Here is a 15,997-nt window from a genome sequence, read left to right on the forward strand (position 1 = left end):
AAAGGATGGCACCATGAGAATGTGTGTGGATTACCGGATGATCAACCAGATAATGCATAAAGATGCCTATCCTCTGCCCCGTATTGAAGAATCTCTAGCCGCGCTGAGAACCGCTAACTACTTCTCTACCCTTGACCTCACCAGCGGGTACTGGCAGGTGGCCGTGGCGCCCGAAGACCGTGAGAAGACCGCCTTAGCTACTCCCATGGGACTCTGCGAGTTCAACAGCATGCCGTTTGGGCTGTGCAACGCCCCTGGAACCTTCCAACGGCTAATGGAATGCTGTCTGGGACATCTGAATTTTGAGACCGTCTTGTTGTACCTGGACGATGTAATTGTGTACTCACAGACGTATGAAGCCCACCTGGAGCACCTAGCTGAGGTGTTCGCGTCCCTTGCCAAGTATGGGATGAAATTGAAACCCTCCAAGTGTCACCTGTTGAAGGCCAGGGTGCAGTACCTCGGACATGTGGTGGGCGCGGAAGGCGTCGCCCCAGATCCAGAGAAGATCACTGCCATACAAGACTGGCCGAGACCGACCACGGTGAGGGAGGTGAGGCAGTTCCGGGGTCTGGTGGGCTACTACCACCGCTTCATTAAGGGGTACACGAAAATGGCTGCCCCCATGCAAGACCTCCTCGTCGGACAGACCAAGGGTGGTAGACCTCCTGGAACCCCGTTGGCGTGGGGGGAAAAGCATGAAGAATCCTTCCGCCAGCTGAAGACGGCTTTGACCGGGGAAGAAATCCTAGCGTACCCCAACTACAGCCTCCCATTCATCCTTTACACTGATGCCAGCAATGTGGGCTTGGGGGCGGTATTATCCCAGGTCCAAGACGGAAGGGAGAAGGTGATCGCTTATGCTAGCCGAAAACTCCGACCTATGGAAAGGAACCCTGAGAACTACAGCTCTTACAAGCTCGAGCTCTTAGCACTGGTGTGGGCTATCACCGAGCGGTTCCGCCATTACATAGCAGCAGCCAAGTTCACCGCTTACACGGACAATAACCCATTCACCCATCTGGATACAGCTAAGCTGGGTGCATTGGAGCAGCGGTGGGTGGCCAGGCTAGCCAATTATGACTTCACCATCAAATACCGGGCCGGCCGTACAAATGCTAATGCCGATGCACTCTTTCGGATGCCCCACTTGTCGGAAGAGGGGCCGGATGATGATGACCTCGAAGAGATCGAGTTGCCTGCGTTTCACCGGCCGCTAGTTGAGAAGTTGCGTGTCCATCAGCAACAGGTGAACCTAGACCCGCTGCCCAGTCAGGGGTGGCAAGAAGCTCAGGACCAGGCATCTGCTGTCCGCTTGGTCAAGACCCTGGTGGAACAGGGCTCTGCTGGGATAGACCATGCCACCCCTGCCGAGGCCCAACGCCTGTGGTGGGGACGAACCTGGCTGTACCTGCACCAAGGGAAGTTGTATTGGGAGTTGATCAACCCGAAGACCCACGAGAACGTTCGCCAGGTGGTGATTCCCCAGGCTAGCGTGCCCACTGTCTTACAGGCATACCATGATGGGGCCGGGCACTTCGGGTGGAAGAAGCTGGAAATGCTGTTGAGGGAGCGGTTCTATTGGAGTGGGATACGGGTTTTTCTTCGAGCCGGGCCTGGAGGCCGAAGTTTTTGTGGCCCGCCGGGACGTTAATGCCCACTTACCGGAGGACCACCCGAACCGTAACCTGCTCCCAGGGGACCTGGTACAATACACGCGGCACTGTGGAAAGAGGGGCTGGTTTCCCTGGATGCCAAAATGAGGGGCAGTCAGGAGGCCCAAGCACCGGCCCAGCCCCCTCCTCCGGCCGCTGTGGTGGACCAGCAGTAAGTCAGCGGTCCCTCCGCTGTGCAAGGTTGTCCCCATTGGGACCATCAGAACCGTTATGTGAGTAAATGAAAATAATCAACCGATGTTTATCGGATTTGCAATCGTGATTGAACCGGCCGTTGCCGGCAACTAGTCCCCGTAGGGACTTTCTGCACCGTTTGCGTAAGAAACTGCTTACGGACACGCCCAAGAACTTGCAGGGCAACCACAAACTTGTGGCATGTAAATATATTTGCTTTATTCCGTGACCGCCTCCGGAGAGGCAGATTGGAGGAAGGGCCTGCAGCAGAGTAGGCTGGGGCCCGGTCACCACCTGGACCGGTGGCCATCCTCCGGGGGTCAGGGGTCTCCCATGGACGTGGGTCCCCTGAAAGGCACCGTACCCGCTCGGGCAGCTTGGTGATGGACTGGAGCAAGGGGTGCTGCCCACTTCTTAGGGGCAGCATCAGGGCCAGGTTGTTTGGGCGGGGGGAGAGTGGAAGACATTACCGTTAATAAAATTGACTACCGTTAGCAACGTTTAAGAAAGTGCCTCCCGTAAGGGAAGATTTATAATATGTTTATGTTTAAATGTTTTATATGTTTCCCCCTTTTTCTACAGTTACAAAATAAAACCGGTGATGGACGGGCAGCCTGCGGACGGTCTGCGTTTAACCAAGGGGGAATGTGGCGCCCTGGACAAGCCAGGACGTCACAGGTACTGCCACAACACACCCCACACCCCGGTTAGGCACAACAGTCCCACACGCAAATCCTTGTTGCCAGGCTTGGAGTCGCCGTTAAACCGGTCAAATCCGTCAGCGACGGGAATCTCCGGGGTTTCCCAGCAGCAAAGACCCGACTGAAGGCAACCGCTCAACCGTGAAGGGAAATACAGCTACCGCCACAGCTAGTGTTCCCAGGGCCAGAGCCTCCGGGCAAAAAGGGGCTCCTCTGGCAAATACACCGCTGGGGAGCAAGTTACCAGTGGGAAGCCATCAGGGCCGAAAACACATCACAGGTGCAGGGAGAGACAGTCACCGCCAACCTACCGGGAGTGACCACCGCAGCCGGCTGCGGGACCCGTCCATCCAGCCATTTGTTTTACCAGAGACTCCGTCTACGTTATTGGCTGAGTGAGTACCACCGTGCCGTCTGGCACCACGCTGCCCCCGCGACCCTGCACCTCACCAAACCCCGCCATCCACCTTTCAGTCACCATCACCGGGCCCCGGGACCACCAAAACCCCCTACCCACGGAGGGGAGAGAAACATCTCGGCTGCTCCCTGTCATCGCTCCCAGGATCCCCGTCCAAAGCAGCGGTGGTGTCCCCAACCTCTCCACAAACCGTGGGTGGCGTCACGGACCGACTTCCCAAACCCCAAAAACTATTCCCCTTTCACTCACGGGCGAGGAGCGCTGCTCGAGTCCCCGGATCTGGCCCACCGCTCGAGCCACCGATCAGCAGTAGCAGCAGCACCGGACCTGAGCGTGGTGAGCGCAGCGGCCCCCTCCCTGCCCGCGACAACTTAAATTACACTTGGTTACCTTGTAGTATATGCATAGCTGCTATTTGTGCACTGCAAGCAGGCTGCTTATTCCTGTTGAACAGCACATTATTTTATGCATATTTGAATTTGGGAATTATTTATATCACAAACTTTAATTACATCTTCTGTGGTGAAAAAAACCCGCATAGTATAGGAGCACCTTTCTGTGATATCTGTATCAGCCCCTCTTTGGGAATTCCAGTAAGGTGTCCTTAAACTCCCTTGACTATCCGGTTAATTTTTGATTCATCCACTAGGCCTACCAATTTGTCTGCACACTGGAGTGTCCTTGGGTATTCTAGAATGGCACCAGCCAAAACAGTGAGTGGATGAACTGACTCTTCCACATTTAGGCTTGGGAACTAGTCTCACAGGCTGAAGCCATTTCTAAACCAGGTGCAGAAGGTTAAACATCTGGGAGCTCTGCACCTTTGATAGCCCAAGTGGAGCACCCGACAGGCCTTTACTACCAGGTTTACGCCCAGATGAGCCAAGATATCCGACTTGAACTTATAGTACTTCTTGGTGTCCTGAAAGTTCAGGTCTTAATACGCATTCTGAAGTTCTCCAGTCAGATATGATGCCAGATCCTCCACCCAATATTTGGGAGGAAGTTTCTTCCAGTCTGCCACCATCTCAAACATCATCAGGAATGCCTCAACATTGTTATCTGTGACATCTTTGCAACACCCCTCTCAAGCTGGGTTTACACACTGCAACATCGCAAAGGACATCGCTGTTACGTCACCGGTTTTGTGACGTAACAGCGACCTCCCTAAGTCTCTGTTGAGTCGCTGGTGAGCTGTCAAACAGGCAAACCTGGCCAACAACGCAACAGCGATCCGGACCTGCAGAGCGACCTAGCTGGTTGTTGGGGACGTGTCAAAGCTGCTATTTGAAAGGGAACTCGCTGTAAAGTGCCCTTTACACACTGAAACTTTCTAGCGATGCATGCTGCACAGCGGGAAACAAAGGACCTAGGAATGGTCCTGAACGATTTGTAGCGATTACAACTTTACAGCAGGGGCCAGGTCGCTGATAGGTTTCACACACTGCAATGTCGCTGGGGAGGTCGCTGTAACGTCACAAAACCGGTGACGTTACAGCGATGTCGTTTGCGATGTTGCAGTGTGTAAACCCAGCTTTAAGGTTCTCCTCAGCAGGGTGTCATCACCTCCGCGTGGTTTCCCTCCCTTTACCAGGAGCTCCATCTGCTGTGGCTGCAGCTGGAACTGTTGAATGAACAGTTTATTGGTCTCCTGCTGGGCTTCATGTTCAATTACTGCTACTGCTGTATGTTAGCCTGTACTAGCTGTTAGACAGGCTCTTCCATTTTGTTCGACCGTGCATGCTACGCTGTACAGTCTTTTTTCCACAATCACCTATGCTCCTTGGTATCTCTGCCCACACTCCAAACACCAATTGTAGGGATTCACATGCTTTCAGACAGCTGGTACCTTTCACAAAGGCAAAAGGTTTCTTTGTGAAAACAGGAGGCTTTATTAAAGACCATATTGCTTTCACATATAATGCAACAAACAGCCTTTCTCCATTGTAACATTGAAAATGAATGAAAAGCAGTCCAAACAGAAGTAAGGGCTCTCCCATTTACAAAGCTCTCCATACAGAATCAGAGTTTTTTTTCCTCCTTCATTCACAGAGTCAAGTAAAGAGATGTTTCTAGCTTTTTTCCTAGACAGTTTCTGAGGCAGCTTAGCCCCATTTCAAATGTGCTGCAGAGCCTAGATTTGAGAGAAGTGAATGACCAGTCTGACCGAGGTTTTCTCTTCCAGTAGTTCATAAAACCTGAACCCAAAATCTGGGCCCATTAAACAAACCTTTCAGCTCCGGAATATTTGGCACCCTCAAAATTATTCCAGAATATGAAGTATTTCTCCCAAAAAATTATTGCAATTACACATTTTTCTTATCCACATGTTTATTTCCTTTGTATGTATTGAAATTACAAAAAGACAAATTGGACAATATTTCACACAAAACCCCATAAATGGGCAGCACAAAATTGTCGGCACCTTTCCAAAATTGAGGTAAACAATTTTTTTTCAAGCATGTGATGCTCATTCAAACTTACCTGTGTCTTTTAACAGATTTTGGCAATATAAAAATCACACCCAAAACCAGATAAGAAAGGGAGAAGTTGACTTAATGTTTACATTGTGTTGGTGTGTGCTAAATAAAGTATGGAGAGCAGAAAGAGAAGATAATTGAATGAGGACTTGATAAGCCAATTTGTTGATAAATATCAACAATCTCAAGGTCAAAAGTCCAACTCTAGAGATCTTGATATTCCTTGGTCCATGGTGCACAATATAATCAATAAGTTTGCAACCCATTGCACTGTAGCTAATCTCCCTGGATGGCAATGGCGAAGAAAAATTGCTGAAAGGTTGCAACACAGGTTAGTCCGGATGGTGGCCATGCAGCCCCAATCAAGTTCCAAAGAAATTCAAGCTGTCCTGCAGACTCAGGGTGCATCAGTCTCAGTGCAAACTATCCATTGACATTTTAATTAAATGAAACGCTATGGGAAGATACCCAGGAGGACCCCATTGCTGACTGAGACAGAAAAAGGTAGACTTCAGTTTGCAAAAATGTATGTGAGTAAGACAAAATCCTTAGCAAAGAGTCTTGTAGACAAATGAGACCAAGTTAGAGCTATTTGGTAAAGCATGTCATTCTACTGGTTACAAAGTCAAATATGATAAAGATTAGAAGATGTTTTGGGGTTGTTTTGCTGCCTCTGACACTGGGTGTCTTGACTGTGACCAAGGCATCATGAAACATGAAGATTACCAAAGGATTTTGGGTGACAATGTAATGCCCTGTGTGAAAAAGTAGAATTTGCATTACTTCAACAAGCACCCAAAAATGGATGGAAACAAAGCATTGGAGAGATTTGCTCTAAATCCCATTGCACACCTGTGGAGAAATTTTAAAATTGCTGTTGGGAGAAGGCGCCTTCAAATATGAGAGACCTGGAGCGGTTTGCAAAGGCGATTGATTGCAGTTATTTATTCCAGAGTGTGCAACCAAATATTAAGTTGAGGTTGCCAACAATTTTGTCTGGACCATTTTCGAAGTTTTGCGTGAAATTATGTCCAATTTGCCTTTTTATTTGCTCCAATACACACAATGGAAATAAATGTGTGCAAATTAAAATGTGTAATTGCAATAATTTTCTGGGAAAAAAACTTCAGTTTTTGGAACAATTTTAAGGGTTACTTAACTTATAACTTATTACTTATAACTGCTACTTATATTTGTTTGTATATGAGTCTCTGAATTGTTAAAAACTGCAGAATATGTTGGAGCTATAGAAATAAAGCTTATTTTTATTATTATTATTATTATTATTATTATTATTAATAAGAGTGACAACACTTTTGGCCATGACTGTATGTCTGAGTCTACTGTCAGAGGTCTAGAAATCCTTCTGAGGCCTAAAACACACTTCCGCAAAAAAAAGTACGTGTCTCACGGTCCATTTTTCGGGTCCGTGTTCCGTTTTTTAGGGGCGTTTCTCCGGTATGTATGGCATCCGTGTGATGGCGTATGCGAGCCGTGTGTGCGTGCGTAATGTCCGTATTGACATAAAATACGTACGTGTGCTGTCCGTGCGCTGTCCGTTTTTAAAGGCCCGCATTCTTACCCAATTAACGTTGTTAATCATTCATCATGAGATCCTGGTGTTTTTGTTTGCCATCAATTGACCTGATAGATTGGTAACAAGTGTTTCATATTTTGTGATTAAAAACGGACACGGACGATACCTGCTGAACACGGACATACTCCGTGTGCGGTCCGTGCAGGCATGGACCCATAGACTAAAGCGGGTCCGTGCCTGTTTGCTGCCGGCCAAAAACGGACATGTCGTCTGTGTAGAAAAGCGCACACACGTACTTACCACACGCACACACGTTCCGTGTGATTTTACGTGTGTGTGCCATCTACCATTGAATAACATAGGTCTCCGTGTCTCCGTGTCTCCGATACGTGCAAATACGTACCGCACACGTACAAAAAAAACGGATGTGTGTTGCGGGTCTGAAATATATCTTAAATGGAAGACACAGAGCTTACTATGGTTTGAGTGATTTTTTTTTTTGCAGAAATGTATAAAAAAAAACCAAAAAAACAGGAATTAGATAATTAAAAACTAAACTTTGACACGGTTTCCATTAAACAACTTCAAGTAGGTATCTTGAAAACTGAAAGGAAATTATACAGTGTCTGTATTGGAAAATTGTCTTTTTATTATAAAATTAAAAAGCCAACTTACTGGAACTATAAACATGGTGGATTTTGCTGAAATCTTTAATTGGCAATTAATAGACAAACAAATGTAAATGTTTGAATTTACACATCTGTTCTTCTTACCATGCACTCATTAAGCTTTTTTACAGGACTAGTTTCCTCTGGATGGTAAAACCATTTAACTCTCACAACCATGTTGTTTCCCCAAGACTCCCACATGCTCTGAATACATCCAATGTACGGTAAATTTGGACGTCCTGCTGACAAAAACACTGCACAATCTCCAATCCGTATAATTTCTTTTCCACGGACAATCGCTTTGTAGAATAGCTTCCGGGCTTTACCTTTCATTCCTCTCCTCTGAAAAAAAAATATAAAGAATGGAATTATGTAACTTCCCCCAAAAGCAAACAAACATATTAATGGACTTAAACATAACTCGAATTTAACTCGTTGCAATTGAAAGAATGAAAAACATTGTTAAATGGCTTGATCTTCTGAATTTCAGGAATTTAGGTGCTGTGATCTCTGACTGTGTCTTGTCATCACGGGAAGCTAATTTGTCTTCTAAATTTAAAGGGGTTTTCCTACAAACAAAGTTCATTTCAAAGTTCATTTTAATCAATAGATCTTGGGATAATAATAAATTCCACAACTAAGGGGTACTTTACACGTTGCGACATCGCTAGCATCGGCTAGCAATGCCGAGTGCGATAGTACCCGCCCCCGTCACACATGTGATATCTGGTGATTGCTGCCGTAGCGAACATTATAGCTACGGCAGCTTCACATGCACATACCTGCTCGGCGACATCGCTGTGACTGCCGAACTATCCCTCCTTCAAGGGGGAGGTGCGTTCGGTGTCACAGCGACGTCACCGCGACGCCACTATTCAGCCAGCCAATAGAAGCAGAGGGGCGGAGATGAGCGGGACATAACATCCCGCCCACCTCCTCCCTTCCGCATTGCCGTCAGGACGCAGGTAAGGAGATGTTTGTCGCTCCTGCGGGTTTACACACAGCGATGTGTGGAGCTGCAGGAACAACAAACAACATTGTACCTGCGGGAGACCCATCATTATGGAAATTAATGACGCTACACAGATCAACGATTTTCGACGCTTTTGCGATTGTTTATCGTCGTACCTAGGATTTACACGTTGCGATGTCGCTACCGGCGCCGTATGTGCGTCACTAACGACGTGACCCTGACGATATTTCGGAAGCGATGTCGCAACGTGTAAAGCCCCCTAAATGTATTTTAAAAATGTTCCTGTGCTGAGATAATCTTATAAATATGCCCCTACTATGTACTGTGTAATGACCTTGTCTGACTGTACAGGGACTTGGTCTGATCATACCACATCTCCTGGGTTGGAGAGGAAGTAAAAAAGTAAACAGACATTACAGCAGGGGATCACAGCTGATTCTTTTTGTGAGGTAAAACATTTCCTTGACTGTTTTTTAAAAAATGTTTTACCTCAAAGAAAGAATTTGGGAATGTGCACACGTTGAGTATTTGGATGCAAATATTTCTGCATCATTCCTGCATTTCTTGGTAGGAAAAACGCACCAGCAAAAACGCGAGTTTTGCTGTGTTTTCGATGCGTTATTCACCTGCGCTTTTCTAGCATTTTTGGGTAACAATGAATGCTATAGAAATACATAACAAAGGTCTACAAAAACAACATTTTTTTTTTCAGGTACCAAGGTTTTTTGAATGGATTTAGGGTATTTTGAGGGTACTGAATTAAAAAAAATTCCTTTACTTTTGTTGAACTGGTTCTAGTTTTTGAGATAATGAACATCCATGAAAAAAATGCACTCCCCCAATGCGATTTGTGTGCAGTTACAAATGCAATAGCTTTTGGTCTGTCTTTTGACTTTTCACCAGTCATCTGTCACCAGTTTTTTTACTACCTCAACTGAGAGCAGCATAATGTAAAGACAGAGACACTGATTCCAGCAATGTGTCCTTTACTGAGCTGTTTGATATCATTTTGATAAAATCAATGTTTTATCTGCTGCAGATCTAGCAGTTATACAGGGCTCATGAATATGCTGGACTACCCAGCAGAACGCCAATTAGTCCTCTAATGATATAATCTACTGCTAATTAGCAGAAAATTTTAACAGTGATTTTATCAAAACTACACTAAGCAGCACAGTAAGTGAAACACTGCTGGAATCAGGGTCTCTGTCTATACATTATACTGCTCTCAGATTATAGGTGTTGAAAACCTGGTGACAGATTCCTTTTAATCGTGTCTTCTGTAATGAAATATCCAATGTAAATATTATGTACTAGCTGTAATACCCGGGCGTTGCCCGGGATAGTAACTGTGTCTATGTATCTCTTCGAGTTTATGTCTGTCTCTGTCTGTCTGTCTCTGTATGTCTGTCTCTCTCTGTCTTTATCAGTGTCTCTGTCTGTCTCTGTATCAGTCTCTTTGTCGTCTCTCTCTATCTCTGTGTCTGTCTGTCTCTATCTCTGTGTCTGTCTGTCTCTCTCTATCTGTCTGTCCGTCTCGTTCCAGATCTGTCTTGTTCCTGGTCTGTCTCTTTCCCCGTCTGTCTCTTTCCCCATCGGTCTCTTTCCCCGTCTCTTTACTTGTCTCTGTCTCTTTCCCTGTGTCTTTACTTGTCTCTGTCTCTTTCTCTGTCTAGTTACTTGTCTCTGTCTCTTTCCTTGTCTCTGTCTCTTTTCCTGTCTGTCTCTTTCCCAGACTGTCTCTTTCCCTCTCTCTTTCCCTGTCTGCCTGTCTCTTTCCCTTTCTGTCTGTCTCTTTCCCTGTCTGTCTCTTTCCCTGTCTGCCTGTGTCTTTCCCTGTCTATCTGTGTCTGTCTGCCTGTCTCTTTGACTGTATGTCTCTCTCTGCCTTTTTCTGTCTCTCTCTACCATCTCCCCAGAGACATCTTATTACCTCACACATAGGCTTCTAATACTAACAATTTATTTTGTTCCTATAGCAACCACTCACGGCTCCTATTAATAGCCTGTAGTTCGCAGCTCCTTTGACTTTAATGGAGGCAGGTTTTTTGGAGAGTAACTGTAAAGCACGAGGTTACATTTTCCCAAACAGTCTATGACATTCCCAGAGTCACATGGGATGTGTGTGCAAAATTTTGTGATTGTAAATGCTACGGTGCGGATTCCTTTAGCGGACATACATACATACATACATACACACATACATACATACATATACACATACACTCAGCTTATATATATTAGATTTCAATTTTTAGGTCTGCAATGCTATAAATGCAACTTTTTAAAGTCAGAATTGTACTGTCAATTTTATGAGGAAAGAGGTCGGCTACAGTAAAAGTTTATTAGCCACATCTTGGTTTATACACCAAAAGTTTTGTCTTAATAAGTATATACAGTTGTGCTCAAAAGTTTACACACCATGGCAGATTTTTTGCTTTCTTGGCCTTTTTTCATAGAATATGAATGATAACATAAAATCTTTTTTCCCACTCATGGTCAGTGGTTGGGTAAAGCCATTTATTGTCAAACTACTGTGTTTTCTCTTTTTAAATATAATGACAACGAAAAACATCCAAATGACCCTGATTAAAAGTTTACATACCCTGGTGATTTTGGCCTGATAAAATATACAGACGTTGACACAAATGGGTTTGAATGGCTAATATAGGTCATCCTCACCTGTGGCATGTTTCCTTGTAATGTGTGTGTGTGTGTGTGTGTGTGTGTGTGTGTGTGTGTGTGTGTGTGTGTGTGTGTGTGTGTGTATATAAAAGCTGAGTGAGTTTCTGGGATCCAAATAGACTCTTGCATCTTTTATCCAGCCACTGACGTTTCTGGATTGTGAGTCATGGGGAAAGCAAAAGAATTGTCAACGGATCTACAGGAGACAGTAGTTGAACTGTATAAAACAGGAAAGGGATACAAAAAGATATCCAAGGAATTGATAATGCCAGTCAGCAGTGTTCAAACTGTAATTAACAAATGGAAAATCAGGAGCTCTGTAAAAACCAAACCACAATCAAGTAGACCAACAAAAATTTCGGCCACAACTGCCAGGAAAATTGTTTGGGATGAAAAGTACAACCCACAAAAAACAAGATGAAATACATGACTCCCTGAGATCTAGCGGTATGGCTGTGTCAAGATGCACTTGGGAAAAAAATGAGCTGCATGGTCGAGTCGCCAGAAGAAAACCATTACAGCGCAAATCCACAAACAGCACAGAGACAAGCCTCCAAACTTCTGGAACAAGGTAATTTGGTGTGATGAGATCAAAATTAAACTTTTTGGCCACAACCATAAATGTTACATTTGGAGAGGTGTCAACAAGGCGTATGATGAAATGAACACCATTCTTTTTGTAAAGCACAGAGGTGGATCGCTGATGATGTGGGGATATGTGAGTTCAATTTATGTATATCAGCTCACCGTGTACAAGCTCACTCATGGCCTCTCCCTGGAGCACGGACATGTGAGTTACAAAGGCACAGGAAACTTTGTGTCAGAGTTGAAGAAAAAATGAATGCAGCACGTTATCAGCAAATAGAGGCAAATTTGCACTCATCAGCTCGGACGCTGCGCATGGGACGTACTTGGACGTTACAACATGACAACGATCCAAAACACAAAGTCAAGTTGAGCTGTCCTTGGCTACAGCAGAACAAAATACAGGTTCTGGAGTTGCCATCTCAGTCTTCTGACATCAATAGCATTGAGCCACTCTGGGAAGAACTCAAGAGCGCAGTTCATGCAAGAAAGCCCATGAATTTATAGGAACTGGAGGTTTTTTGCCAAGAAGAATGTGCAGCTTTACCATCTGAGAAAATAAAGAGCCTCATCTACAACTACCACAAAAGCTGTCATTGATGATAGAGGGGCAATATATGTTATTAAGAATTGGGGTATGTGAACTTTTGATCAGGGTCATTTGGATGTTTTTGGTTGTCATTATGATTTCAAAAGAGAAAACACAGTAGTTTGACAATAAATGGCTTCACCCAGCCATTAACCATGAGTGGAATAAATATTTTGTGTTATCATTCATTTTCTCTGAAAAAAGGCAAAGAAAGCAAAAAAATCTGCTGGGGTATGTAAACTTTTGAGCACAACTGTAAATACATTTAATAATTTTGAGTCTGACTTCATTAAGAAGAGCCTGCATCAACAATCCTGATGTATTCTGCTACATCTGTGAAGGGTACATGGTTGAAAAACAAGGAAAAAATATCACAGACATTTGGTGCATGGAGAACACCTGACTTTCTTTTTAGTACAGCTTACACACCAGGATAAGCCCTGGGCTCCAAATATCACTTGCAAAACATGTGCGGAGCATCTACAACAGTGGACAAATGGTGAAAGAAAAAGTTTAAATTATGGTGTGCCAATGGCATGGAGAGATCCATAAAACCAAGATGACGATTGTTATTTTTGTGTTGTAAAGATTAAACAGTTTAATTGTTACAAAAATGCTTGGTGGGATTTTCCTGATTTGGAATCAGCAAGACAATTAATTTCAAATGGCAGTGATATTCCCGTACCAATGTTTATCAGACTACCAGACCATCCATAGTCATACTCTGAAGAGAGTCAGGGTTTGGAGTGTATGGCAGGTAGTAGCAGTTGAAGTGAATTTAAGGGAAGCTCTTGGAGGCCTCAACCATTAAACCAAAAATAACTCAATGAACTCGTTCAAGACTTAAATCTGTCCAAGCAAGCATCTAAACTTTTAGTGTTCAGAATTAATGAACAAAATCCTATAAAGGCGTAAGTTAAATTTACAACATATCGGACAAGAGAAGAGAGGCTTCTCCCATATATCAATCAAAAGGAAGAACTTATATACTGCAATGATATCCCAGGAATTAAAATGGGACTAACGTAATATTGACAAGACGACTGGCAGCTTTTATAGACAAAAAACTGACGGCACTCACCAAACTGAAATGTGAACAGGTGTATAACTGAACATGACAAAAAATACAAAAAAAGACAGTTTGCACTTTGAAATGTATGTATACCTGCATTACTGCTAAGGGAAATCTAAGAAAAATTAGATGATATTTAGCATATAGAATCAACCATTTACATATCGGCCCAGTTGCCATGTCACGGCATATCTCATAACTGAGTATCTACTCTATGTTGAAGCCTCTCTCTGGGTTAAAAAACCTCCTGTGTATGGGTAAGGAACACTGATGAGTAGAGATGAGCCACCCCCCTAGAGTTCGAGTTTGGTTCGGTTCGGTTAAGGGGGCTTTACACGCTACGACATCGCTAATGCGAACTCGTTGGTGTCATGAAATTGGTGACGCACATCTGGCCGCATTAGCGATGCCATTGCGTGTGACATCTATGAGCGATTTTGCATCATCGCAAAAACGTGCAAAATTGCTCATCGGTGACATGGGGGTCCATTCTCAAAAATCATTACTGCAGCAGTAACGAGGTTGTTCCTCGTTCCTGCGGCAGCACACATCGCTCTGTGTGACACCGCAGGAACGAGGAAGCTCTCCTTACCTGCCTCCTGGCCGCTATGCGGAAGGAAGGAGGTGGGCGGGATGTTACGTCCCGCTCATCTCCGCCCCTCCGCTTCTATTGGGCGGCGGTTCAGTGATGCAGCTGTGACGTCGCTGTGACGCTAAACCTCCTTTCTAAGGGGGCGGTTCGCCGGTCACAGCGACGTCGCCCGGGCAGGTAAGTAATGTGACGGGTCTGGGCGATGTTGTGCGGCACGGGCAGCGATTTGCCCGTGTCCCACAACAGATGGGGGCGGGTACCACGCTAGCGATATCGGTACCGATATCACAGCGTGTAAAGAGGCCTTAAGTCGAACGGAGGACAAGTTCAACGAACGTTCAACGAACGTTCTACGAACCAACTCGAACCCCATTGAAAACAATGGCAAGAATACACAAACACATAAAAACACATTATACATGTACACATACAGTTAATAAACATTGCCATTACACTTACAGGTCCCTGCGACGTGCCCTGCACTCTGTCTCCCGCCGCTTTTCCTTCCGATAATCGCTGCGTCCTCCCGGTAACCAGCACTGATGATAGGACCTTCCGTCACGTCAAAATAGCATATGACCAGTCACGTGTGTATTATCTCATTTGCTGCAGACTGGTCACATGGCTAGATGTCATGCTAGGTCCTGTCAGTGCATCTCTCCAGTACGCGGTGCTCATTTGTGCATCTCCGTGTACCGGCGAGATGCTCTGGCACATGGTCGGCTTCCCCGTTCCTGCATGTGGGTGCTCTTTACAGAATCAGCCCCCATGCAAGGACTGGCTGCCACAGCTGGTGAATTGCGGCACTGGGAATCACGTGATTAGAGCACCGTTGCTATAATAACCGCCTGTCAGCAGTGACGTCAACGCTTACAGCCCGCAGCCTCTGCTCAGTCTCACTGAGTGATTAGACTACACAGGGAGTAGCAGTCTCTTCCTCCCATGCAGTGCTGTCTGATGTAGCAGAGCTGCATGGGTTGAAGGAGAAAAAAGACAGAAGATCAGGATCGTGGAGGGATGACAGGGAGTAATAAACATGGAGTCTCTAAGTGTGTCTGTGTATTTATTTCTATTAAAGCATTTTTTCTCTGTGTGGTGTCTTTTTTTTAACCCTTTATTGGAGATTCTTAACGGCCGGGTCAAACTTGCCTGACATTAAGAATCTCTGGCTTAATACTAGCTACTAAAACAAAGCTAGTATTAACTCATTATTACCCAGCAAGCCACCCGGCTTCAGGGCTGCTGGAAGAGTTGGATTCAGCGCCAGATGATGGCGCTTCTATGAAAGCGCCATTCTCTGGGGCGGCTGCGGACTGCAATTCACAGCAGAGGGGCCCAGAAAGCTCGGACCAACCTGTGCTGCGGACCCGCAGCGCAGGGTGCCCCTGCTGTGAATTGCAGTCCACAGCTGCCCCAAAAAATGGCGCTTTCATAGAAGCGCCATCTTCTGGCGCTGTACCAACTCTTCCAGCTGCCCTGGTGATGGGTGGCTCGCTGGGTAATAATGGGGTTAGGGCTAGCTGTATATTATCAACCATGAATTTCTAGTACAGATAAAAAAAAACAACACACAGAAAAATATTTTTATTAGAAATAAAACACAACACAATTAGTGACTCCATCTTTATTGAAATAAAAAACCCTCCTCCGCAGTAATCCTGGGTCAAGGGTCCCGCGCCGTCCAATCCGGATCCAATATCATCTGATCGGTTTGCTGGAAAAGCAAAGCAATCAGATGCTGTGTCAGGTTCAAGGGCCTGAATCACATGACACAGCAGCTGATTGTATAAACGGCTTTTATACAATCAGCTGATGCATCAGTGCAAAAAAAAAAAAACAACCAAACT

At 45.2% G+C, this 15,997-nt stretch overlaps 1 protein-coding gene across 5 annotated transcripts in view; it reads right to left on the reverse strand.

The window, feature by feature from the left end:
* TNRC18 (trinucleotide repeat containing 18) overlaps positions 1–15,997 on the reverse strand; it is a 1,341,710-nt gene that overhangs the window by 119,363 nt on the left and 1,206,350 nt on the right. For all 5 annotated transcript variants that reach the window (XM_075317830.1, XM_075317829.1, XM_075317828.1 and 2 more), the window contains one exon: positions 7,760–7,996. In XM_075317830.1, the coding sequence (XP_075173945.1) occupies positions 7,760–7,996 (237 nt within the window). The remainder of the gene's footprint in view (positions 1–7,759; positions 7,997–15,997) is intronic.

This window comes from Anomaloglossus baeobatrachus, chromosome 7, assembly GCF_048569485.1.
Source record: "Anomaloglossus baeobatrachus isolate aAnoBae1 chromosome 7, aAnoBae1.hap1, whole genome shotgun sequence".
Taxonomy (NCBI): domain Eukaryota; kingdom Metazoa; phylum Chordata; class Amphibia; order Anura; family Aromobatidae; genus Anomaloglossus; species Anomaloglossus baeobatrachus.